At 39.0% G+C, this 26,452-nt stretch overlaps 8 protein-coding genes across 9 annotated transcripts in view; 3 read left to right on the top strand and 5 right to left on the bottom strand.

Moving 5' to 3' along the window:
- The window catches only part of LOC125801264 (gastrula zinc finger protein XlCGF26.1-like), a 212,196-nt gene extending 193,232 nt beyond the window's left edge, over positions 1-18,964 (bottom strand). Inside the window, exon 1 of the mRNA XM_049477705.1 lies at positions 18,949-18,964. The gene's annotated coding sequence lies outside the window, so the exon portion shown is untranslated. The remainder of the gene's footprint in view (positions 1-18,948) is intronic.
- Positions 1-26,452, top strand: part of LOC125780501 (zinc finger protein 239-like) — a 1,096,042-nt gene that overhangs the window by 576,765 nt on the left and 492,825 nt on the right.
- The window catches only part of LOC111188533 (zinc finger protein 239-like), a 280,707-nt gene that overhangs the window by 4,786 nt on the left and 249,469 nt on the right, over positions 1-26,452 (top strand). The window lies entirely within an intron of this gene.
- Positions 1-26,452, top strand: part of LOC125801342 (zinc finger protein 239-like) — a 280,707-nt gene that overhangs the window by 4,786 nt on the left and 249,469 nt on the right. The gene's annotated exons all lie outside the window — the stretch shown is intronic.
- The window catches only part of LOC111188532 (zinc finger protein 239-like), a 193,828-nt gene that overhangs the window by 48,890 nt on the left and 118,486 nt on the right, over positions 1-26,452 (bottom strand). The gene's annotated exons all lie outside the window — the stretch shown is intronic.
- Positions 1-26,452, bottom strand: part of LOC125801459 (zinc finger protein 239-like) — a 193,757-nt gene that overhangs the window by 48,890 nt on the left and 118,415 nt on the right. The gene's annotated exons all lie outside the window — the stretch shown is intronic.
- The window catches only part of LOC125801296 (zinc finger protein 665-like), a 57,544-nt gene that overhangs the window by 22,939 nt on the left and 8,153 nt on the right, over positions 1-26,452 (bottom strand). The gene's annotated exons all lie outside the window — the stretch shown is intronic.
- On the bottom strand, positions 9,144-13,106 carry LOC125801251 (zinc finger protein 271-like). The gene has a single exon (XM_049477677.1). It carries the CDS (start codon positions 12,940-12,942, stop codon positions 11,770-11,772), a length of 1,173 nt encoding a protein of 390 aa, XP_049333634.1. The 5' UTR covers positions 12,943-13,106; the 3' UTR covers positions 9,144-11,769.

Here is a 26,452-nt window from a genome sequence, read left to right as displayed (position 1 = left end):
TAACACACGATCATGTAGCAATAAACAACATATTTAGCAATTACTATAATAATTTATACACCCCAGACCATACTACTACATATACCAAAGCTGACACTTTTCTAAAGAGTGTCTCCCTCCCCAAATTACCCACTGACCAGGTAGAGCATCTGGATATGCCACTCTCCATAAATGAACTGGAAAAAGCACTACAACTTATGCCTAATAATAAATCACCAGGTTTAGACGGTTTCCCTGAAGAATTTTATAAACACTTTTGACCCCTCATTTCTCCTTTCTTTTCAACATGATCACTGTAATCCTCCAAAATTCCCAAATACCTCATCCCATGAATACAGCTTTAATTACACAAGTCTCAAACCTAATAGAAATCCTACACACTGTTCCAACTACCGTCCAATATCTTTAATAAACACAGACGTCAAAATTATAAGCAAAGCCCTAGCACTAAGATTAGAATCGGTAATTTCTTCACTTATACACCCAGACCAGACTGGGTTTATCAAAGGGAGACACTCCTCAGAAAATATGAGGTGACTATTTAACGTAATAAAACTATACACACATCAAACACACACTAAGATCCAACATCCAGCCATAGCATTAACTATAGATGCGGAAAAAGGCGTTTGACAGGTTTGGTGGCCCTTTTTCTTTACCTCCCTTAACCATTTTGGCTTTGGCCCTCATTTCACCAACTGGATTAAAATTTTATACAAGTCACCATCAGCATATATAATCACTAATTGAATAATATCTAAATCTTTCACCCTAAAGAGTGGAACCAGACAATGATGCCCATTATCACCACTTCTTTTTGCACTTTTTATCGAACCACTTGCCTCAGCCATTAGAGAGAATAATAATATCTCAGGTATCAAAACAAATTTGCACTGCCACAAAATCAGGTTATATGCAGATGATATTTTACTTTATCTAACAGCCCCTTCCACCTCCCTCTCGTCAGTGCATAGTCTCATCAGTAGTTTTGGTAAGGTTTCTGGCTGCTCCATAAGTTGGTGCAAATCTGAGATTCTGCCTCTTACTGATATTGATTGGGATGCTAAGGACTTACCATCAAATACTTTGGAATCTATACATCAACAAAATTAAAGCACTTATTCAAATTTAATTTTACACCACTACTACAAAACACCAAAGATAATCTCCAACGATGGAATAATTTCCCATTATCTTTAATTGGCCAAATTGCATCTGTTAAAATGGATATTTTCCCCAAAGTTAATTATCTCTTCACCACGACTTCCCTTATCCCAATCCTGGGCTGGAACTCAGCAGTTAATTCATTCTACTGGAAAGGTAAAAAACCCTGGCTCAAACCAACTACTCTTAAAAAAAAAAGAAGAAGAATTTTGGACTGGATGCCTCAATTTTTTACCATTACTTTATTGCTAATAAATTACAGTATATTCATAAAACGACCAACAATTCAAACTTCTCTTGGCTAGATATAGAACAAAACATTTGCAAAAACCTGACCACCCAAGATATCATTTTTATAGCTAAATCATTTAGAACCCATGAATGCTTCAAATATAAGACAATAGACACTACTCTCTCTGCCTGGTGGAAAGCAAATGAAATCCTCAACTTACAACTCAACCCATGTAAATCCACCCCTATATGGCACAACCCTATGTTCAAAATTAACAATACATCTATCATCTTCACAACATGGAAAATGAGAAGAATATTAAGCCTGGGGGACCTTTTCAGTGATTGCTCCCTTATTGACCTTCGACCTTCTGAAACAGACATACAACTTACCACAAAACTGTCAATTCCAATACTTACAGTTTAAAGAGATTATTAAAAAAAGGTCACTGATATAAAAAACCTTCAAGAACCAACCCCTCCTCTACTACTGAAAATAAAATCACTCAAAACCAAGAAACTACTCTCCCAAATCTATAAACTTTTCGCATACCATGACGACACTACTTTGCTACTGACAAATGAATTGCAGACTTTGGCACCCAAACAGAAAATAACTGCCAAATAATCTGTAACAACACATTCACAATGTCACCCAATTCTAATATACAGTTAATTCAATACAAAATACTACATAGAATACATTTCACTACCCATAAAATGCACCTGATGGGCCTCACCAACACACTCACCAACACTCACCAACACACTGTCCAAGCACAATAGATGACCTCCATCATGCATTCTGGAACTGCCCCCTGATAGACAGTTTTGGTCGGAGGTCATGGGAAAGCTATCCAAGATCCTCAGCATCCCACTCTCTCCTTCTGTAGCCCTCCTTGGGGGCTTTTCATCTTCATCAACTTCAAAATATCTTCAAACACAACAATGGCTAAAATAATAATTCTACTCACCTGGAAAGACTATCAACAATGCACTGGTACAACCTGTTAACTGAACACTCCAATTTGGTAAGACTCACATTTGCCAGAAAAGATAATATCAATCACTATAACAACATCTGGTCCCCATTTTTGAACTTTATCCAGAGCTAATCCCTCCCCCTGTTTGTTTTTGTAAACACTTTCTTTTTTTAACATACCTGCTCAATACCTATTACAATAACACCTCCTGTCTGTTGTCTTGTTCTATTGTATGTTGCTTGTCTATATTGTAAATATTTCTTTCTATCTCTCTTCTTACAAATTTTTTAATCTCTATATGTGCATAATTTAAAACAAAAAGGGGGCGGAACCAGAGCGTTACAGCTGTATACTGGATTGGAGCATTTTAGTCATTCATTCAGAAAAAAAAATCTGCATGTTGGGCAGATGCAGGGAAGATTGCAGCAAAACCTAGGGTCAAACTTGGTGCCGTAAAAAAAAACTTGCGTTAAAAAATAGTAACTTGTTTCTGATTCCAAATTAACAGCATGTGTTAACAATTTAACGTTGACAGCCCTTAGAATTTCAAATTAAAAATCACAGAAACAATGACCTGAAAATCTGCAGTTTACAGTGTGAACTCTTCAATCCAGGAGAGAGCAGGTCCGATGAAAAACTTGAAGAGTTTACTTGTTTGTTGTTCAGTGGATTGTTCTTTTGGATTTTTTCTGTTGAAAAATGCATATAAAGCAGCAAGAAACTCCTAAACACTCGATGTACAGATGTACAAAGCTGAAGACCTTCCCCAGGTGCAGCTCAAGTTCCTGAGTACACACTCCTGAGTACACTGACACTTCTCTAATATCGATACCACTCTCTCTTAGATCTTCCTCGTAGAAGATCAGGTTTCCTTTCTCCAGCTGCTGGAATGCCAGTTTCCCCATAGCCATGATACTTGTTTTAGTCTGCTGAGGATCAATGTGAACCCTTTGGGGTTACTTGGATTTCTGCATTAATTGGTCATTAAATGTCTTTATCTGTCACAACAATAGACAAACACAGTCTAATACACATAAAAATATGTTTGAATGGTTTTATTAAATACAACATGTTTAAAATTCACAGTAAAGGGTGGAAAAACTATGTGAACCCTTAGGCTAATGACTTTTCAAAGAGCTAATTGGAGCCAGGAGTCAGCCAACCTGGAGTCCAATCAATGTGATGACATTGGATGTGTTGGTTAAAGCTGCTCTTCTTGACAGCCCTTAAAATTTCAAATTAAAAATCACAGAAACACTGACCTGAGAATCTGCAGTTTACAGTGTGAACTCTTCAATCCAGGAGAGAGCAGGTCTGCTTTCTATAGTCTGAACAGAGACTGGCTCCGGAGCGTTACAACTGGACACCGTACACCAGTCTTCTCTGTTATTGTCTTGTCTGTGTTGGAGTGTTCTAGTCATTCAGCCAGAAAACAATGGATGGGGGTGGGGCAAATTACAGTGGAAGTTGGGGCCAAACTTGGTGGTGTAATTTGTGTAAAAAATAATAATGTTGACACCTTTTATTATTTCAAAATTTTCATCTTTCTGTATTATACTACTTCTTAAATCCCTACTCATTACATTCACAAAGGCTATTGAGAGTACATATACTAAATTCACGGGTGCCAATAAGTCAATTGTGATTTTATTAGGATCAGACAGACATGGATAAAAGAAAGGAAATGTGCATAAAAGAGTACAATTACTGTGGAAAAAACACTGACATTAACCCCTAAATATAGGTATTACTTCATGTTAGAATGCCTGGTCTTGTTATTTCTCCTTGGACCTGATTATGCAGTTTTCTTTTGTATTTATTCTGTAGATGCAGTACCATGACAAATTAAAAGGCATGGAAAAGTCTGAGCAGGGAAAGATTTTTGGGCTCCTCCCTTTTGCCAAGTTAGTTTCTTTAGTTAATTGTGTTTTCATTTGTTGTCTTGATTGTTATTTTGGTCTTTGATAACCTGAAACACTGACCTGAGAATCTGCAGTTTACATTGTGAAATCTTCAGTCCAGCAGAGAGCAGCTCCACTTCTGAGTCCTGCAGGTCATTGTTACTGAGGTCCAGCTCTTTCAGGGGGGAGTTTTCCAGGTTTAAAAACCGATTCCAGATTTCCACACTTTACTCCAAGATTACATGAAGCTAGTCTGAAAAATAAGAATAAACAAATGATTTTACAATAAACCCAAATAAGAATATTAGAATGTATTGACAAAAATAGAAAACAGAATTTAAGTGTGAAATTTATTGTCTGTTAAAAGAACTGATATTTCTTTATACTGAAATAGTTAACATGCAGAAAGCTCCAATTTACTGTGATCAGTGTGGGCATGCAGCTCACCAAAAGCTCACCAAGAGCTTATTCTATTTTCCCAGTTAAGCTCTGGAAAAAAAGGCACATTTGCTCACATACATTTTAGAAATAAATACATACACTTGAAATGTATGTTCTATATGAAATTTTCATGATGTGATATTGCTAATCATCATTGCTCTCAGGCATACTGAGAGCAATGATTTCATTCAAATCACCCAGTGCTAATTTAGAGTGGATCTACAAGGAATGGGAATTTATTTTTAAAAAATGTTACATATCTTCTTCATAACTTCCAAACTTCTTTCTTAAACTGTATATGATTAGTCTAATACAGAAACTTAATGTACTACTTACATTAAAATGAGGGTTTAATTATTATTACACACACAGGATAATTCATGCTATATGTATGTATTTAATAATGTGAATAATGTAAATCCACCAGTGATTGAATGGAAACTGATTCTACACATCAGCAATTGATTAAAAACTGTGTGAAGGCCTGAATGAAAATACTTACACAGCTCATCTGGATATTTTAACTACTGGCAGCAGCCTCAGAAGACACTTTCCTGATCGTATTTCCTGAGGTTAAACTCCTCCAGGTTCACCTCCTCGTTTCCTCATTGGTGTGAGATGTCCTCTTTTTTGGGGTCAGTATGACTCATAATAAAGTCTGATTAGACTCCAGTGAGAGACCCATTATGAAAAGAAGGAACAGGTCCAGGTGTCCACTCTCACTCTGTAAGGCTCTGTCTATGGCACTGCTGAGGAAGTCAGTCTTTGTTGACTTGCTGAAAAACTTTAAGAGTTTACTTGTTTGTTGTTCAGTGGATTGTTCTTTTGGAATTTTTCAGTTGAGAAATACATATAAAGCAGCAAGAACTCCTGAACACTCAGATGTACAAAGCTGAAGACCTTCCCCAGGTGCAGCTCATGTTCCTCCCTGAAGATCTGGGTACACATTTCCTGAGTACACCGACACTTCTCTAATATCGATATCTTATCGAACTGAAACAGTTTTGTGAAAAAGAATGGTCCAAAATTCCTCCTGGCCGTTGTGCAGGTCTGATCTGTAACTACAGGAAACGTTTGGTTGAGGTTTTTGCTGCCACAGGAGAGTCAACCAGTTATAAAAGGTCCACATACACCCCCCCCCCTCCACTTTGAATGTTAACAAGTTGTGTTCAATATAACCATGCAAACATATCATTTTTGTGTTTGTCTATTGTTCTGACTTAGATGAAGATCAGAACACATTTAATGACCAATTTATGCAGAAATCCAAGTATAATCCCAAAGGATTCACATACTTTTCTTACAACTGTATCTTCTTGTGTTTCCACAGTTTCCTCCGACTCTGAACTGCTATCAATGGCAATCGGTGCATAAACATTGGTGTTTTCACTACAGGGGAAAAAATTTAAAGTAATTTCTGGACTGAAAATAAATTTAAGGGTCTGTCATTGAAGGGGGGGGGAGGTTAATTTGTTACTGCCTTTAATTGTACCAACTGAATATTTCTTAGTAACATTAAATACTGCCAATCATACACATTATAATATCTAGACTCAAAGCAAGCAAGCAAACAACATTAAAAGCAAATATATTTAAAAATTGTAATAGGCTAGATAAACTGATAAAGAAACTGGTAATTGTTAGTAAAATAACTTAACCATCGCTGTGCAGTGGTTTGCTGCTTTCAGGATCTGTCCAAATCTGCAGGGCACCGACAGTTTATTATGTACTTACCATACTATATGCACCTTTACTTATTCTCAATTATAAACCTATAAATAAGTATGAGATTTGGCCTCTGCAGAGCTGTTTGTCATCTGATAGTTTGGTGACTTTTCTGCATAATCATACTTGCATTACATCATCTGTTTACTGACAGATTTAATACATGTTTTTAAGTAGGAATAATTTCAGGAAAATTACATATCTCTGTAGTACTGAGTGCACTCTAATCAGTGCTATATCAGACACTTAATCAACTACTTCATCTTTTTCATCCTCAGAACCTGTACTGTCCTCACCTTTCAAAAGTTTGCAGAAGTAGTGGTCATGTCAGGTTAAACTTTAAACAAAGTTTTTTTGTTTTACACAAAGCTTTACACAGTGTTTGGACATTTAGCTAGGCTAGCTACCAATAATAATGGTAAGTAAAACAGCAATTGCTGTGTTCTGGAGATTTAGCTACGCTAGCTACAAATAATAATGTTCGGTAAATCAGCAAATGGCCTATATGAACATTTAGCTAGCTAGCTAAGAATAATAATGGTCAGTAAAACAGCAAATGCTGTGATTTGGACATTTAGCTAGCTAACTAAGAATAATAATGGTCAGTAAATGAGGAAATGCTGTGATTTTGACATTTAGCTAGCTAACTGAGAATAATAATGGTCAGTAAAACAGCAAATGCTTTGTTTGTACGTTTAGTTAGGATGGTGTTGGGAAAAAAAAGGAAGGCACCCTGGTCAGTTCCCCAAAAACTGGTTCTGGCTGGTCTTGATCAGAATTTTCTGTCTCAGTTTTTTTCTGTCTTACAAGTACAGTTTGCTTAAAAACCTAACAACTAACGGCCAGATCTTGCAAGTAACGGACTGTTAAAACAGAGAAGTATTTTACAGAACACAATGAGTGCATTTCTGAAGAAAAGGGTGGTTGCGCAGCTAAAATGGCTCCCACCATTTGCTATGGTCGTTGCTAGATGCTTGCTATGGTGTCTGTGGCGGTCGCTAAGGTTTTGCTAGGTGGGTGCCATAATGTCGGTGGTGGTTGCTAATATGTTGCTAAGCAGTTGCGAGATGGTTGCTAAGGCATTGCTAGGTGGTTGCTATCAGGCCCCCAGCTTTTCCCTTCCAAAACGTGCCACCGTACGTGTGCTGCTGAGAGATGAGCGGACCATTTGAGCTAAGCTGTCCATTCACTTCCATTCATTTAGGGGTGTCTTTGAACCAATACTTGAACAATAACCAATAAGGTTGCTCCTTTAAATTCAAAAGTATTCGATTGCCGTCAAACAGGGTCAAAGTAACCTCTTATTATGCAAATATAATACAATGTTAATTCTGTTGTATTTTATTTTGTTATGTATTGCTCTCCCTTTTTCCCTTTAATTGTATATTTATTCTAAAGATCTGTAAAACAGCTGATGAAGCTGAAGTGATTAATAAAATTGAACATCAAGGTACCTGCTTGTGTCCATTTTATGAATTCCTACAAGTTGTCATTGTTATTTCTCATTTTTGTGCACTCTATTTGATCATGTATTATATTGTTTTGTTGTTATTTTTTCTGGAATGTCCTTTATCATAACTATCATTTGTAGATCGGTTCATATTTTAAATATTTTAAGGTCTTTACACTACAAGGTATTACAATGTTTATGTTTGCATTTGACCTGTAGGTTTACTCTGGCCTTTAGCTATTAATTTCACCAAAGACAAATTACCTAACAAATACTTAAATACTCAATAATGATTTTTTTAGGTTTCAATGAAAAGAAAAAAAAATCTTTATGTAAAATGTACCGCTTCCTAATGGAGTATAAGTTCATCCTTACAGTAGTATAGAGTAGTAATGAAGAGTAATGAATGAGTTTAGTTTGGTGTTAACTGATTTAGTACATTAAGCAACATTAAGCTGTTTTCAGGCTCTCCCAAGGATTGGAGCCATAAGCAAGAAAAGCAATGTAAGATAATAGTAAATAGAAGTAAGATAGGTCATGAGAATTATAATGTATAGATAGAACTATAGTTTATATTACACATTTATTATTATCATTACAGAGTTTCTAAATGCTTGTTATATAGACAAACTATTAATAATCTTCAGTAAATCCGTGGACTGATATTGGCTTGCAGTAATTCTAGTTTATATCTGCTTTTCATTCAATAAAAGTTCTCACTGTGTTCTTTTTGGAGTGAATAGTTCTGTGCAGCTCCTATAAACAGTACAGTTGTTTGCACGGCACGGGGAAGATTCGCATCATGCTGGCACCTGCGCACTCTCTCACTTTCCCGGTTAACGCCCCACGAGAAGCCGATCAGGAAGTGACACGATTGGCCTCACCTGGCTCCATTGAAATCAGTGGGATGGCTTGGTCCAGTTAATATATACTGTCAATGGTTGCTATGCACTGCTATGCTATCTGTGGTGGTTGCTATAATGTTGCTAACCAGTTGCTAGGTGGTTGCTAAGGTGTTGCTATGGTATCCATGGTGGTTGCTATGGTGTTGCTAAGCAATTGCTAGGTGGTTGCTAAGGAGTTGCTAGGTTTACTGTTTACTTCACCCAAGTCCATTTTTCCACTGAAATTCTCCTTTGGGTGCCAGTTAGTACTTACAAAATAATAACATAATTCATTCTGAAGATCCATCAGGTCACAGAGAAGTTACCAACCATTTCTTGAGAAAACACACTGAGATTGCAGATATTGCAATATCAAAGTTTTTTTTTATTAAAACAAACATATATAAAAGTAAATATGGAGGTGAAGCAATACAAAGATAATAGATGATGTTATGTAATAACAAAAGTTTGGGAGAAGGACCACGCCCGAACTCTACGTTCTAACTCCACCCCGTATCAATCAAGCGTCCTATAAATACCTCCCCTAACTAACTATCTCTCGTGACGAAAGTTCGCAACCCACCTCCTCCCCAACAACCCCCTTTTTCTACTCTTCCACTTCTTATTAAATAAAAAAGGGGGGATATAACTGCACGCTTCTTCAAGCACGCAGTTCAGAACTCCAGCCCAAATTTCCCTGAGTTCTCTCCCCTTTTTTCTTCTTCTTTCTCTACTTCTTTAGGCGTGGTCCGCACTTAGCAAATAGGTACTGGATAAAAACGATCATATAACTTTATTCTTAGGGAACTTGGGGAACTTTTGGGGATATCATGTCTAATAAGGAAAGGATAAGAGTATATAGCTTGAGTAATACAACACAACTAAATATCCCTCTGTATTCATCTATGCCAACAGATTTTAAATCAGACAGACTGAACCATAGACCAAAGAGAACACCAGCAGATGGAGTGAAGGAGAACTTTACTCCATACATAAGTCTGGAGTGGGTTGATTTCAGTATGAGAACTACAGCTGGAGTATTTTATTTAACCTCTGGAAAGGATTTTGTTGGCATCTCTGCGGGGTCTGGATGCTCCTCCAGTCCACCCGGCAGTACCCGGAACAGTGTCGTCTCTCTGTGGCTCTGGGTCTCAATTTTGGGAGCACTCTCTCTGGAGTTCCTCAGGTGGTGTTTTCCCCTTCTCTTTTCATATGGGTGGGGGCCTGGCGGTTAATAGCATTAACCTAAGCTATGCTAGTCTTAGCAAACTGAGGTTGGCTTCCACAGGGTGAAAACAGAGATACTAGAAATTAATGGAAATAAATAAATCTGCATATACTAGAAAAAAAGATTAAATGCATTCAAAACCTTATAATCATAGGCACTGAAGATTTGATACTAAACATTTAGTTGTAAGCTAAGATTCCTAATCTACTCCTAACAGCTATAACATTTAGGGAGAACTCTCCCATCTTCAGAACTTAACTCCTACCGCAACTACTCTAAAAAATGGGCTCTGTCTGCCCTGCAAAGTCTGAATTACTCTGTGTTAGTATCAAATGCTGTGATAGGTTCCATGGTCTTTTGGCCTTTCACTGAGACTCCAATCTTCTTACTGGTGGGAGGAGAAACCTACATGAATGTGCTTCTATTGGTTCATTAGTAATTTAAAATTAGACCTGGCTAACTGCTTGTCCGAAAGAAAAGTAAATCAAACTCTGATCAACTCTGTGGATCACAACTTCAGAAATCTACAATATGTTTTAAGATACATACTCAATTTTTTAACCAAGCATGTCCTGGAATTATAAAATCCACACTCTTTAAATGTTTCATATTATTAGTTCTAAAGGTCAATGCATTGCACCTGTAAATGAGTAAAGTTTTCTTACAATTTTTTACAATTCATATCACGAAAAAGGTTAAAAATATCAGGATTATGAAATATATGTTCTTAGTTTATGGAGTTAGCGGTACCATGTATGACAATGTTTAAAACTTATTAAACCACAACATGTTCGACTAAGTGGTGGAGATCTCTGTAGGCATTAACAAATGTACAGTACAGGCCAAAAGTTTGGACACACCTTCTCATTCAATGCATTTTCCTTATTTTAATGACTAGTTACATTGTTGATTCTCACTGAAGGCATCAAAACTATGAATGAACACATGGAATTATGTGACCTGTCCTCCACAGACATCGGACCTGAACCCAATCGAGATGGCTTGGGGTGAGCTGGAATGAAGGCAAAGGGGCCAACAAGTGCTAAACACCTCTGGGAACTCCTTCCTTCAAGACCGTTGAAAAACCATTTCAGGTGACCACCTCTTGAAGCTCAATGAGAGAATGCCAAGAGTGTGCAAAGCAGTAATCAGAGCAAAGGGTGGCTATTTTGAACTAGAACTAGAATATAAAACATGTTTTCAGTTTGTTTTTGTTGAATCCATAACTCCATGTGTTCATTCATACTTTTGATGCCTTCAGTGAGTCTACAATGTAAATCGTCGCTGTTCAACTTTACAGGAGAGAGAAAAAACCTTGCAAACTTTTAATGGAAGTCAATGTAAAAAGAGTTTATTTCAGGTAATTTTGAAGAGATTCTATTGGTCCGTTCATCAAGAAATTTTGGCACAGCGTAAGTGACAGTTTAAAAATTTAAACAGTTTCAAATTATGTAGTAGACTAAAAATCATAAAAAATGGAGATAAGTGTTTTTCATAGGACAGTGACGAAATAGATATGAAAATAAAGAAAACGCAATGAATGAGAAGGTGTGTCCAAACTTTTGGCCTGTACTGTAGATATTCAATCATACATGAAAACAACATGGAAACATCATCCCCTGCAGTGTGAGATGACTGTTCAATAAAGCATTTTCCACAGTAGGAGCAGTGATACGGTTTCTCTCCAGTGTGAATGCACTGATGCAGTTTAAGATGAGTGTGTAGTTAAACTCTTTCCACAGTCTGAGCAGTGATGCGGTATCTAAATTGTGTGAATTTGCTGGTGTTTTTTGAGATGGCTCTGTGTAGTAAAACACTTCTCACACTTGAAACAGTAATACGGTCTCTCTCCTGTGTGAATGCGCTGATGTCTTTTGAGATGACTCTGTTGATTAAAACTCCTCCCACAGTCTGAGCAGTGATACGGTTTCTCTCCTGTGTGAATGCGCTGGTGCATTTTGAGATCACCCTGTCGATTGAAACTCTTCCCACAGTCTGAGCAGTGATACGGTTTCTCTCCTGTGTGAATGCGCTGGTGTATTTTGAGATCACCCTGTTGATTAAAACACTTCTCACAGTCTGAGCAGTGATACGGTTTCTCTCCTGTGTGAATGCGCTGGTGTTTTTTGAGAGTACTCTGTCGATTAAAACTCCTCCCACAGTCTGAGCAGAAATACGGTTTTTCTCCTGTGTGAATGCGCTGGTGTTTTTTAAGATCATTCTGTTGTTTAAAACTCTTCCCACAGTCTGAGCAGTGATACGGTTTCTCTCCTGTGTGAATGCGCTGGTGTTTTTTGAGTTCACTCTGTGTAGTAAAATACTTCTCACAGTCTGAGCAGTGATACGGTTTTACTCCTGTGTGAATGCGCTGGTGTATTTTGAGATCACTCTGTGCAGTAAAACTCTTCCCACAGTCTAAGCAGTGATACGGTTTCTCTCCTGTGTGAATGCGCTGGTGTCGTTGGAGATGACTCTGTTGATTAAAACGCTTTGCACAGTCTGAGCAGTAATAAGGTTTCTCTCCTGTGTGAATGCGCTGGTGTATTTTGAGTTCACTCTGTGTAGTAAAACTGTTTCCACAGTCTGAGCAGTGATACGGTTTCTCTCCTGTGTGAATGCGCTGGTGTCGTTGGAGATGACTCTGTTGATTAAACCGCTTCCCACAGTCTGTGCAGTGATACGGTTTCTCTCCTGTGTGAATGCGCTGGTGTATTTTGAGTTCACTCTGTGTAGTAAAACTGTTTCCACAGTCTGAGCAGTGATACGGTTTCTCTCCTGTGTGAATGCGCTGGTGTCGTTGGAGATGACTCTGTTGATTAAACCGCTTCCCACAGTCTGTGCAGTGATACGGTTTCTCTCCTGTGTGAATGCACTGGTGCTTTTTGAGATCATTCTGTTTAGTAAAACTCTTGACAGAGTGCTGATGTTCCTCCATGTGGGGACTTGGCTTAATTTACCTGTTAAATGTAGCAAACAATTTCTGCGTGTTCTGGAGGATCTTCAGGATGGCTTCTGCTTCACATCTTTCAGCAGTTCAACATTGCTCTTTGTTACATATCTTGGTTGTTGGTGATGAATTTCAGGAGAATATTTTTGTTTCTGAAAAAAAAAAACCAAAGAAAAATGCCATTAAATATTAAAATAAAACCAGGTCAATTAACTGAAAAGAACTGCCTAAAACATATTGATAAAACTACTGGGACATCTTCATATTATCAAAAAAGATTCTGTACTTTTTCCCATTGTAGGTCCATAGTGTAAGGGGGGCGCTGGTGGTCCTCCAACCACTAGAGGGAGGCCACTTTTCCCCACTTGCAAGAATCAGGCTGACACCTGTTTAATGCCTTTATAAGGATGGCCCACTGTTCAGACAGACAGTCTAAATTCATTTCAGGTCTCACTAGAAGCTGAGAACTTTCCTAGATTGTTAGAAAGAAAAAAAGTCCAGGGTGCTGAACGCTCCTGCTGGTTCAGTGTTTTGGAAAGGCACCAAGACCTCGTGGCTAGGGGGGTGGGACGCTACGATTACACACGGCTGCCAGACACTGAGGCACGCAGCTGAACAGCGTTTTTGGAGGAAGCGAACTGAACTCGGGGTGGTTGGTTCTACTCCACCAGCTGACTAAACGCTGTGTGACTAATCCGGGAGTTGAAGCTACGCCAGGCTGCTTAAGAAGCCACAAGCCTCTACTGAAATCCAAGCTCCGAGGCTACAAACGCTGCGCCTTGCTTGTATTCCTTTTTCTCCCTCTTAGAGGCTTTAGAATTAGCCCACCTCTGCTATTTGTTTAAATTCCCCTATTAACCCTAAATAGGAGGCAAGCTATCTGCTTGCCCCTGTTAAAATTAATTATCTAAGGGGCGTTATATATATATATATATATATATTTTTGTCTATTTACTTCATTAATTTCTTATTTTCCACGTCTACGTTTTGATAACGCCCTACTTGCCCCAGCCTGTGGCTGTGTACCTTGTTTAGAATTATATGCTAAATAAAGTGTCCCTGTAGTGGACTCTTTCTTCTTTCTGGTCTTGACTCCTAACTTTTGGTGGTCTAGCGCCCCCTACCTGTCACACTTATTTTATGTTATAAATATTTTAAATTTTCTGATTTGCTGCAGCTCACTTTAACTTCCACCACAGTAGCTTCAGGCTAACAGTGATATGCACTCCTGTGTTCAAGACACGTACATATATTTTTTGTTATATGTAGATCAAAATCTTTTAAGAATAAAAAACACAAATGAAAATGTGTTGAGAAATGTGTAATTGTGATTTTTACCCAGAAAAGTGCAGCTCCACATCAATGGCTTAACTGATTTGTTTATCAAATTAATATAGTGGACACGGTGGTGTATCACAACATCGGTTCAAAGCCTAAGTTCATCTGCAGAGCCAGAGAGCAGCAGAAGCTCTACACCAGCTCCAAGACCTGCTGCAGTTTTACAGAAGCTAACGTTACCCACAATTTCATCAACTCTAACTAAATCTGGCGCTGAGTGGTCCAGCGGTCTAATGCGCTGCCACTATGAGCAGGAGGTCGCAGGTTCGAACCCCCGCTCATGCCATCAAGCTGCCGGTGCTTAGAGGGAGCAAAATTGGCTCTGCTCCCTCTGGGGTGGGTAGATGGTGCTCTCTCCCCATCACACTTAAGGTGGCGCTGGGCGGCACGAGGCGTCTGTGAGAGGATTAATTGGAGCCTAGCCGCTGTGCTTTCCTACGAGTACGCTAGCTGCTCAGGCAATGATTTATCCGCAGCAGCTCGAAAAAAGGGATGATTGACTTCACACATGTCGGAGGAGGCGTGTGCTCGTCCGCATCCTCCGAAGGTCACAGGCGTCACTGGTGATGGGGACGCACAAAGGGGTGGGACAATTGGATTTCCAAATTGGGAGAAAATGGGGAAAAATCTGAAAAAAAAAAAAAAAAAAAAACTAACTAAATCTTACTAAAGCCTGGAAACCAGCTATCTGAACAAAATGTATCTTTGTATCGTTTTTAGGCATTGTCCGTTAGCTCACTCTAGCTAATTAATTTCCCATTCCACCTTAAATATCATCACTTCTTATAATTTGTCCTGTAAATACACATTTAGTGAATGACTTTCAAATATAGTGTTTTTCTTTTTTTCTGAGCAAGTAATATTATGAGCAGTGAGCTCAGTATGGAATGTATATGTATAATCCAAATCGTGATCTGACCGGAGCTCTACAGCCAGTGTTATATCTCTGATAGGCTTGTCCCGATCCGATATTTGGATCGGATCGGACGCGAAAAATGCCGATCCAGTTTTTTTAAAAGTCCTATCCGGGTTTTCCAGCACACCCATTTAGATAGTTCATTCCAGTTTTTGCTGTGTTTTTGCCAGTGGGAGTAAAATCCGGTCCGCATTTTTCAGCACACCTTCAGTACACAAGCATAGCATCTCCCCAGGCCGAGAAAGATGAACTCCGGTCAGACCGGCTAGAGGCAGCGTTAGCGCCCTTTATGAGGAGTTTTTTTCTTTGAATTTAATAAAGTTTTCTCTCTTAACATTATGATGTTTGCTTGTTGTGTTTTTAGTGTCATTATGCTTATTGTAGTATCACATCTCAACTAGTGGGTATGGGTAAATTTCACAATTATTTGCAAATAAAGAAGTTTATGAAACATGTTATGTTTCTTATTTATGCAACTAAAAGGTAAAACTGTGTGAAACGTAGCTTATTTTGATAATTTAGCTTTAATTGCTTAGACAAAATATTTATTATATTATGGTTACATTACTAACACAGGAGCAAGCTGACACCTGAGCATATTGAAATGCTCGTCTTTGTATAAAAAGAATCTCCCCATCATGCTCGGACTGCAGGCAGGGCAAACAGTTGGAACTGAAGGGATGGGGACTGTAGATGGGGTTGGAGCAGCAAAGTGTTGAGGAGACTGGGGAGTAGAAGGCATTTTGCTTATAAAAAGTTTACAATATTTGCACTGATTTTTTTAAGCTTTGGTTTACACTTGTTCAAAAGCACTGATGAGTACAGCACTCAAGAGTACTGATGTTGTTAATAGACTATTTTCTACTCAGTTTGTGTGTTTTGCTTTTTTAAATACAATTTACAATATTATTTGCACTTTTTAAGCCTTGGTTTACTGTCACCATTTCTCATTGTTATTTATTATTTTGTCTATTTTTAGTTTATTAATTGCTAAATTAACAGGTCAGTTTCTCCTTACCAACCAAACACACCTAATTATTCAAACACACCTTATTCAGCTGGCTACTTGTTATCAAGAGCAAAATGTTTTCAACATGAGTTTAACAACAGTAAGTACGTTGGCTAAATAACTTTAAACATTAATACATGCTCGGATAGGCCGGTATCGGCCGATATCAGTATCGGATCGGAAGTGCATATAATTATCGGTATCGGATCGATTCAAAAAGCTGGATCAGGACATCCCTAATCTCTGATAGTCCCCTCACATTCTGTGCTGCTGTGCTGTGAGGTCAGTTCAGTGCACTGTAGCATTAGCTAAACTCTAGCATTATTCTAATTACGACAACTAAACGATCTCGTAATTCAGAGGATCCAGTGATGTTCAGGAGGAAAATAAAAGTACAGGGTCCTAAACATATGTATTCAGCACAGAATGTGATAGAGGTAGAGCTGGGCGATTAATCGATTTTTTGATTAATTCTAATTTACAGTTAAGGACGATGTGTTTTTATGAAAATCGATTTTCTCTGAGTTTTAATTTTCACCACCGAAGCTCCCCTGTGGGCTCCTGTACTTCAGAGTGAGCTTAGCCCCGCCCCTCTCTCCCACACGCACCCCCCGCCCCTCTCTCTCTCCCGCCCCCAGGCACCCCACACACATGACGGCGGAACTCGTGCCCGAAAACGGAGCAACTCGCTCCGTGATCTGGAGTTGGTTCAGTTTTGCGGCGTCGGACGTGGACCAAACAGGTCCTCGCTGTAAGGTGTGTTTAAACCGATCGCTTCTAAACGAAGCAGCATGACAAATTTATCTCTACACCTTAAACTGAAGCGGAGTGGGAAAAGTGCTGCTCTCAAAGGAATGAACGCAGCAACGGCACTAGCACACCATCCAAAGTAAAACAAGCAACTGTCCCTGACACATCTTCCAACTACGTACCAGGTACTGTATGCACTACAGTTTATGATTTTTTGCATATTAATGAGAAAAGATCATCTCATTTTATAGAACACTACTGGCACTTTAAAAGCTTTGTTTTGCAATTCAAGCCCAAAGGGGAAAAGTTTTTACTTAATAGCATATTTAATTGTACTTGTTTTTTATTTTGTAAGTTTTATCAAAAAGGGCACCATTTTATTTCTTTCTATTTGTTCTTTGAGGATGGGTTTATTTATTTATTTTTTAAGTTTGAGGGTGCATTGTGTCAGTACCTAAACTAGCTTTCGAAAAGTTACCAGATGTTTTGCATTGTTTCTGGTTTTTGCTTGTTTCTGGTAGCACTTTAACCACAACCATTTTAACCATTTAAGTGAAAACTAAATAAATAAAAACTAGTTTTTAACAATTTCTTTAATTTCATTTTTAGTAGGGGAAAAAAAATCTGTTTAAATCGAAAATCGGATAAAAAAATAAATAAATAAATAAAAGATTTTTTTTTTTGGGCCATATCGCCCAGCTTTAGATAGAGGCGAGTTTTTGAAAAGCCTGTTCATTTTTGCCATTTACAAAAACAGTTCAGACATGAAACCCCAAATATGGGCATAAACAACAACATGTCACCGACTACAAAATGACTACACAACTGCGATGGCCTATTGTGATCCTAAACGATTCTGTCAAAATAAAAGTCCGCCTGATATGTAATAATATTCTGTTTTATATCTGTAAAAATATATATTATTAAGTAGTTTGATAAAGTTTAAAACTAATTAAAAGCTTTTTCAAACTTATAAATGCATGAAATAATATAGATAATAAAATAGGTACTAAAATGTACGATTGTGAAATAGTACAGTATAAAACATGCTGTCAGCAGCTGAAATAAATATATTTTTCTTTATAATGTTACTTCTGTTAAACATTAAATCACATTGTTTGACACATCTATATATGTTTAACAAAATATTTTAAATACAGATAACATTACCAATAAGTTTACATCAATTAACTTTGCCTACAACAGTAAGAAACATTGTACAATTTTTAATTAATGGTTCAACTAGTTATTACATGAAAAAATTTTAGACATTATTCACCATTAAAATTCCTTTAACTAAAGACTCATATCATAATTAACAGGATCTACTACATTTTTTAACATTGGTAATTTAGTAATATGTGATACTGTCTTGTTAAGAGTCATTTAACTATTTATTTATTTAAGTATCTTTAAAGAAGCACTGTATGGAGACTGTATTCAACAGTAATGGTTTAGCTGGGATTTCTTAATAACAGCGGGGCTAAATATATTGTAATTTTTATGTTCATTATTACAGTGAAATAGCAAGTTTTCTGTTAAATCAGTAAGCCAATTAACGTCACTTAGTAAAATTCCACTTCTTACCTGAACTTCTCCTTGCTATAATCACTAAAATCATTAATTCATGCATTCTTAAATTTAACATTTTACAAGCTGACTTTTATTTTGACGGGAAAGTCACATGACTTCCCAGCAACTGTGAAACTGGATTTAGTAGAAGGAAATTTTGAAACTAAACTAAACAATCTAAACTAGAGTAGCTAAGAAATGAGTAGAGACTTATCACACATACTTAAGAAGGAATTTCCACAAAACTGATTTATCTCAGGTTTAGTTCAGATTAATCTCAGGTGTGTATTAGTGATGTGGGGGAGGGAAGGCAGGAGTGTGAGGCTCCGTTATCCTGTTTATGATCTGTAAACGAGAGAGAGAGAGAGAGAGAGAGAGAGAGAGAGAGAGAGAGAGAGATTCTCCGTACCTTCTGTAGTTCAGCTGATCCTGCTCTGTCTCCGCTCCAGCTACAGACCCCGGAAGCTCAGCCTCATCCGGGTTATGTAGAGCCCCGCCCCCTCCCCCTCCCCCGCTATATCACATTATACCCCATCACCGCTAGAGGGAGCCCGCGAGGGAGTCCTCAATGCATGGAGCTCAATGGAGTAAAAAGCTAAAACTCTCATTTAAAACACTGTATAACTACTTCTCTGGGGGTTTCCTTTAATTTCACAAAGTAGAACAAAGTATTTCACTAAAATAGGACAGAAAACGTACCTCTATATTTCCATTTTCTACAACTAATGTTTTTTAGTCAGTAGATTTACTAGCATTACTGCTACTGATGCTTGAGTTACAATCAGAGCTTGTTTAAAAGGGATTAAAACTGCAGTTTAAAGACTTTAATAATTATCTCTGTGGTGCTAAAACAGTTGATGTTATTCTGTGTTGAGAAAATGAGTTAAAACAGTTGTTCCATATGAACATGAGTTACATATGGAACAGTTAAGCTAAATAATAGTTTAATAATGTTTGATACATTGGTGTCTCTGGTGGTTTGAGGAAATAGTAGCAGATTCTGAAATGAGTGCTTCTTGCTCCTGTACAACTAGACACACCCAAATTACAGCATTTCCTTGTATATTTTCTCTGTAATTTTACAACGTATAGTAAATTCCATGTATAGTAAATTCCATGTTTTTTCAGTCTTTTGTATCATGACATGCAGTGTTTTAATAACTTACTGATCCATGCATTCCACAAGAAGATGCAGATATATATATATATATATATATATATATATATATATATATATACATATATATATATATATACATATATATATATATGTATATATATATATATATATATATACATATATATATATACACACATATATATATGTATATATATATACATATATATATGTAGTAAGGTTGCGGGCTCATTTACTCCCTCTGCTGTTGTTCTCATTTGTCTATGGTTCAGTCTGATTAAAAATCTGTTACCATAGAGGGATATAGATGGATATTTGGCTGTGTTGTATTACTCAAGTTTTATACTCGCTTATCTTTTCCTTATTGAATATTATATATTGCTGAAGGTTTTTTAATCTCCAAATTTACTAAGAATATCCAAATAATGTAGTTTCTTATATGTTTCTTTCCAGTACCAACTATTATCTTTGTGTTGCTTCACCTCTATATTTACTCATCTGTGTGTTTTAATAAAAGGCTTTTATATCGCAGATCTGCAATCTCATTGTGTTTTCTCAACATATGTTTGACATGAAACCTATAGGCCTGAGATTGTTTTGTGTTATTATTTGTTAAATACTCAAAGGCGCCCAACGGAGAACTCCAGTGTGAAATGGATTTGTGTTGAAGTGAAACATAATAGTCCATTTCAGATTGAAATTCAGAGAGAAATATATATTTTTTAATGGTTCAGGCTTAAAACGGTTAAATATACAATTACTTCCTAAGGTAGAGTAGCATGTGTTTAACTTTTGGCGGTGTTCAAGGTTTATATGGCACCAGATGCTCATGCTAACAACGCGCTGAAGGAGCTTTATGACATCAGCTCGCTTCAGAACAAGCATCCGGACGCGTTCTACATGGTAGCGGGGGATTTTACCCAGTAGAACTGAAGAACACGCTGCCAAGGTTTTACCAACACATGAACATCCCAACGCGAGGTAATAACATGCTGGACCGTGTTTACACCAACACGAGGGACGCGTACAGAGCCTTCCCCCGCCTTGGGCTCTCCGACCACATCTCTGTCATGCTGGTCCCCGCATACCATCCCCCGCTGTGGCGCTCCAAACCGCGCTCCAAGTGATGGCGACGCTGTGCTGCAGGACTGCTTCGGCTGCACAGATTGGCAGGTCTTCAGAGAGGCTGCTGAGTGTGAGGGGGAGCAGGATCTGGAGGAATACACATCTACTGTTCTCAGGTACATCAGCAAGTGTGTGGAGGATGTCATTGCCACCAAGACTTTGACTTGCTACCCGAACCAGAAGCCCTGGCTGAACGCAGAGGACCGTTCTCTGTTGAAAGTCAGGGGTACTGCCTTCAGGTCCGGTGACTCAGATGAACTCAGGAGGGCTATAAGAGAGCTGACTGTTGGACTTAGCAGGGCAAAAGCTGCATATGCTCAGAAAATCCAGGGACACTTTTCCTCCCAGGAGACACAGAGCATGTGGAGGGGCATCAAGTGCATCACGGACTACAAATCCAACGCTGCACAAAGCTCCAAAGACCCATCCCTGCCTGAGGCTCTCAATAAGTTCTGGCGTACATTTTCAACGCTTCCTTAATCCAGGCAGCTGTCCCCACTTGCCTGAAGACTGCCACCATCATCCCAGTCCCCAAGAGCTCCGCAGTGATGGGTCTCAACCTCTACATCAACGTAAAGAAGACGAAGGAGATGATTGTGGACAGAAGGGGCCAGCATGCCCACATCCCCCTGCACATTGGAGGATCTGCGGTGGAAGTGGTCGACTGCTACAGGTACTTGGCTGTGCACCTGAGCAGCAACCACACCTGGAGCAACACTTCCACTCTGGTCAGGAAGACACATCAGCGGCTCTAATTCCTCAGGAGGCTGAGACAAGCTGGACTCTGGAGCGTAGTCCTCACCTTCTCGTACAGATGTGTGGTGGAGAGAGTCATGTACTCCAGCATCAATGTGTGGCATGGAAGCTGCTCTGTTGCAGACAGGAAAGCTCTGCAGAGGGTGGTAAATGCTGCACAGAGGATTATTGGAGCCTCCCAGCATCTACACCTCCAGATGCAGGAAGAGGGCCACCTGCATCAGGAAGGATCCCACCCACCCGGCACACTCACTTTTTGTCCCACTCCCCTCAGGACGGAGGCTGCGGAACATCAAGTGCAAAACAACCAGACTCAGAAACAGGTTCATTCCAATAGCTGTAAGGTTCTTAAACTCCACCTAAACAACATACTGCACTGACACACAAGGACAAATTACTGTTTACAAACACTGTCACTTTAAACTGCACTGAGACACTTTATCTTTTACTGCTCTAATTTCATTATCATGCTGCCATAGCACACTTGCACTCTGGACTTTATGTTGCTGCTACCTGTGTACTCTCTCTATTTATGTTTTTGGGGGTATTTATCTTTATCTATTTTGTATACTCTATTTTATTTTGCTATCTTATTTTATCTATATATCTATTTTAACAACAGCTCTTGGGTGTAAACTGGATCGTGAGATCACAATTTCGTTCCACATGTGATGCGAATGACAATAAAATCTGCTTGAATCCTAATGCTGTGGTCTAAACCTATAGCTAGGCTAGCTACCAATAATAATAGTCAGTAAAACAGGAAAAAAAAAACACAACACATAAGCATTCACAATAAAAAAAAAACTTTATAAACATAGGAATACAAGTGATACACACATGCTACTCTACTATTGGAAGTAAATGTTTATTTAACCATTTTAAGTCTGAAACATAAAAAAAAATCAATTTCTTTCTAAATTTCAATCTGAAACTGACTATTATGTCTCACTTTAACCAAATCCATTTCACACTGCATTTCTCCTTTGGGCGACTTTGAGTATTTAACAAATAATAACATAAGACAATCTTAGGCCTATAGGTTTCATGTCAACCATATGTTGAGAAACCACAGAGATTGCAGATATGCAATATAAAAGCTGTTTATTTAAACAAACAGATGAGTAAATATAGAGGTGAAGCAATACAAAGATAACATTTGGTACTGGATAAAAACAATGAAGGAACTAAATGAATTGGATATTCTTAGTAACTTTGGAGATTATAAAAACAAGATACGATATCTAATAAGTAGTGATGGGTTCGGCAACAGTGATGCGTCGGCACATGCACCGAGCTCCTAGAGCAAACCCCACGTCAGTGCGCGCATCTCTTTCAGCAAGTCACATGACCGATACTCAAACAGTTTCGAAAGGACATTAATGTGTCAAACTGTGTTTAAAAGGAAGTGCATCCGTCGGGATGCATCTTCCAAAAAAAATTCAATACACTTTAGCGATACATCATCTTTTTCATCTAAAACTATGGAACAGCCTCAAGTAAAAAGAAAGTTTTCTGCTGTGTGGGACCATTTTGATCTTACATTAGACAATAAGGTATTTGTTTAATTGCTTGTTGTTTAATTTGGTTCCTTTCAGAGCTTCAACTTGATCTATCTGAATCCAAATTCATCTCAAATTGACTCTTAGCTTACTATTCATATTATGTTCTGCAGGTTAAATGTCACATTTGTTTGACAGAACTGTCCTATTTAAACAAGTCCACCCCCTCAATGCTGAGGCATTATAGCGCCAAACATGAGAATGAAGTCCCAAATACACCCAGGATAAACTCAGGTATACACCCAAAAAAATTTTGGAAAAAAAAACAGTCCACAAGCATACTCATTCCAAACACATTCACTAACTCGCAGAGGTTTATACTGACTTCCATAACACCTCTCTGAGTCAGGCGGTGGTTCCCACATGCTTCAAAGCCACCACCATCATCCCTGTCCCAAAGAAGGCATCGCCATCCTGTTTCAATGACCATCGTCCAGTTGCACTCACCCCATCCTCATGAAGTGCTTCGAACGACTAGTCATGCATCACATCAAGTCCTCGCTCCCCCCCTCCCTGGACCTCTACCAGTTTGCATATCGGTCAAATCGCTCGACTGATGATGCCATCTCCACTGTTCTGCACTCAGCCCTCAAACACCTAGACAAGAAGAACACCTACGTCAGAATGCTGTTTGTTGACTTCAGCTCAGCATTCAACACAATCGTCCCCCAACAGCTCATACACAAACTGGACAGTCTGGGGCTGAGCACTTCACTGTGCAACTGGCTGTTAGACTTCCTGACTGGAAGATCACAGGCAGTGCGGGTTGGCAGCAGCACATCCAGCATCACCACACTGAACACAGGGGCTCCCCAAGGATGCGTGCTGAGCCCCCTTCTGTTCACTCTGCTGAACCACGATTGCACACCAGCACACACCTCCAACCTCTTCGTCAAGTTTGCAGATGACATGACAGTGGTGGGTCTCATCAGCAACACAATGAGTCACACTACAGGAGCGAGGTGAGCCGCCTGGCCACCTGGTGCAAACATAACAATCTCTCTCTGAACACAGAGAAGACCAAGGAGATTGTTGTGGACTTCAGGAGAACTCACACACAGCACACTCCTCTGTTCATCAACGGAACTGCTGTGGAGAGGGTGAGCAGCACCAAGTTCCTGGGTGTGCATGTCACAGAGGACCTCTCCTGGAGCACCAACTCAGCGTCACTGGCCAGGAAGGCAAATCAGCATCTCTACTTTCCCCGCAAGCTGAGAAGAGCTGGAGCCCCCACCCCCATCATGACCACCTTCTACAGAGGGGCCATCGAGAGCATCCTGACCAGCTGTTTCACCGTGTGGTACGGGGCCTGCACAGCATCCTGCCGCAGAACCCTCCAGCGCATTGTGAGAGCAGCTGAGAAGATTGTTGGCATCTCTCTCCCCTCCCTTCAGGACTTGTACAGCTCCCGCCTCACACGGAAAGCCCTCCGTCTGGCAGGAGATCCCTCCCACCCACTACACAGCTTCTTCAGCCTGCTGCCATCAGGGAGGAGACTGCGGAGTCTCGGGGCAAGGACCAGCAGACTGCGAGACAGCCCCATCCATCAGGCTGTGAGGATGCTGAACTCTCTTCCTGGTCTACCCCCCATCCCAATCCTGCCCCCAGCACACACTCACTCAGCATCCTGACCCCCCACTAATACAGTACTGAAACTCTGCACTACAATGCACAAAGTACTGGTCCCTTCCAAACGGACTCGCACTACACAATACCTGCACTACTGCTATACTTGCACTGTCAATACGCACTTTAATTCCACTTAATTAAACTGTGAACTTTAAGGACTTAGGCACCCATTCACTTTACCAGCCTTAAGCTATATACGATATACCCTATTTGCACTACTGTTATTTACTATTTATACTGTCATTCCATCTCAATCACCATCATTATTGCACTATTGTCTTACGTATGTTTATTGTGTCTTGTTGTATTGTACATATAGTGTCTCCCACTCTTTTATATTATATATCTATTTCTTTTTTTTTAACTTATATTTATATCTATTTCTCCCCCACACTACTGCACCTTGTTTTTGTCTCATGTATGTCTATTTGTGTCCCTGCTGTATTGTACACATAGTGTCTCCCATTCTCCTTTATTATATCTATTATCTGTACTAGCTGTAAAATTGGGAAGGACAGTAACGTAGTCAATTCTCTGTATGTCCTGTACACATGCAGTATTGACAATAAAACTACTTGACTTGACTTGACAGTTTCAATACAGGTTCCCTATGGGTCGAAACACTTCATGGCGCCTCATCTACCCATCACGACTAATAAGAAAACGAGTATAAAACTTGAGTAATACAACAACCAAATATCCCGCTATATCCACTGGTGAAACGTGTCCCAAGTGACAAAGTGAAACATTTGTGTAGGATAAGGTGTTCTGTCTGAAAGATTTAGGATTTGCACTTTTAATTGCAGTGGAAGAGATTTGGGATAGTTTTCTCTCCTGTGTGAATGCGCTGGTGATTTTTGAGATTACTCTGATGATTAAAACTCTTCCCACAGTCTGAGCAGTGATAAGGTTTCTCTCCTGTGTGAATGCGCTGGTGATTTTTGAGATGACTCGCTTTTGAAAAACACTTCTCACACTGTAAGCAGTAATATGGTTTTACTCCTGTGTGAATGCGCTGGTGGATTTTGAGAGTACTCAATAGATTAAAACTCTTCCCACAGTCAGAGCAGTGATACGGTTTCTCTCCTGTGTGAATGCGCTGGTGATTTTTGAGACTACTCTGATCCGTAAAACTCTTCCCACAGTCTGAGCAGTGATACGGTTTCTCTCCTGTGTGAATGCGCTGGTGCAGTTTGAGGTGACTGTCGACTAAAACTCTTTCTACAGTCTGGGCAGTGATAAGGTTTCTCTCCTGTGTGAATGCGCTGGTGTATTTTGAGATGACTCTGTTGAGTAAAACTCTTCCCACAGTCTGAGCAGTAATTTGGTTTCTCTCCTGTGTGAATGCGCTGGTGTTGTTTGAGATTACTCTGTGTAGTAAAACCCTTCCCACAGTCTGAGCAGTGATACGGTTTCTCTCCTTTGTGAATATGCTGGTGTTTTTTGAGATTACTCTGTTTAATTAAACTCTTGACAGAGTGCTGATGTTTCTCCATGTCAGGACTTGGCTTCATTTGTCTGTTAAATGCAACCATTTCTGCGTGTTCTGGAGATTCTTCAGGACGGCTTCTGCTTCACCTCTTTCAGCAGTTTAACATTGCTTTTAGTAAAATATCCAGGTTGTTGGTGATGAATTTCAGGAGAATATTTTCATTTCTGAAAAAAAAAAGAAATATGCCATTGAATATTAAAATAAAAGCATG

Source organism: Astyanax mexicanus, chromosome 4 (assembly GCF_023375975.1).
Source record: "Astyanax mexicanus isolate ESR-SI-001 chromosome 4, AstMex3_surface, whole genome shotgun sequence".
NCBI classification, from domain to species: domain Eukaryota; kingdom Metazoa; phylum Chordata; class Actinopteri; order Characiformes; family Acestrorhamphidae; genus Astyanax; species Astyanax mexicanus.
Note: the sequence above shows the minus strand (reverse complement) of the source record. Positions and strands in the feature narration are given on the sequence as shown.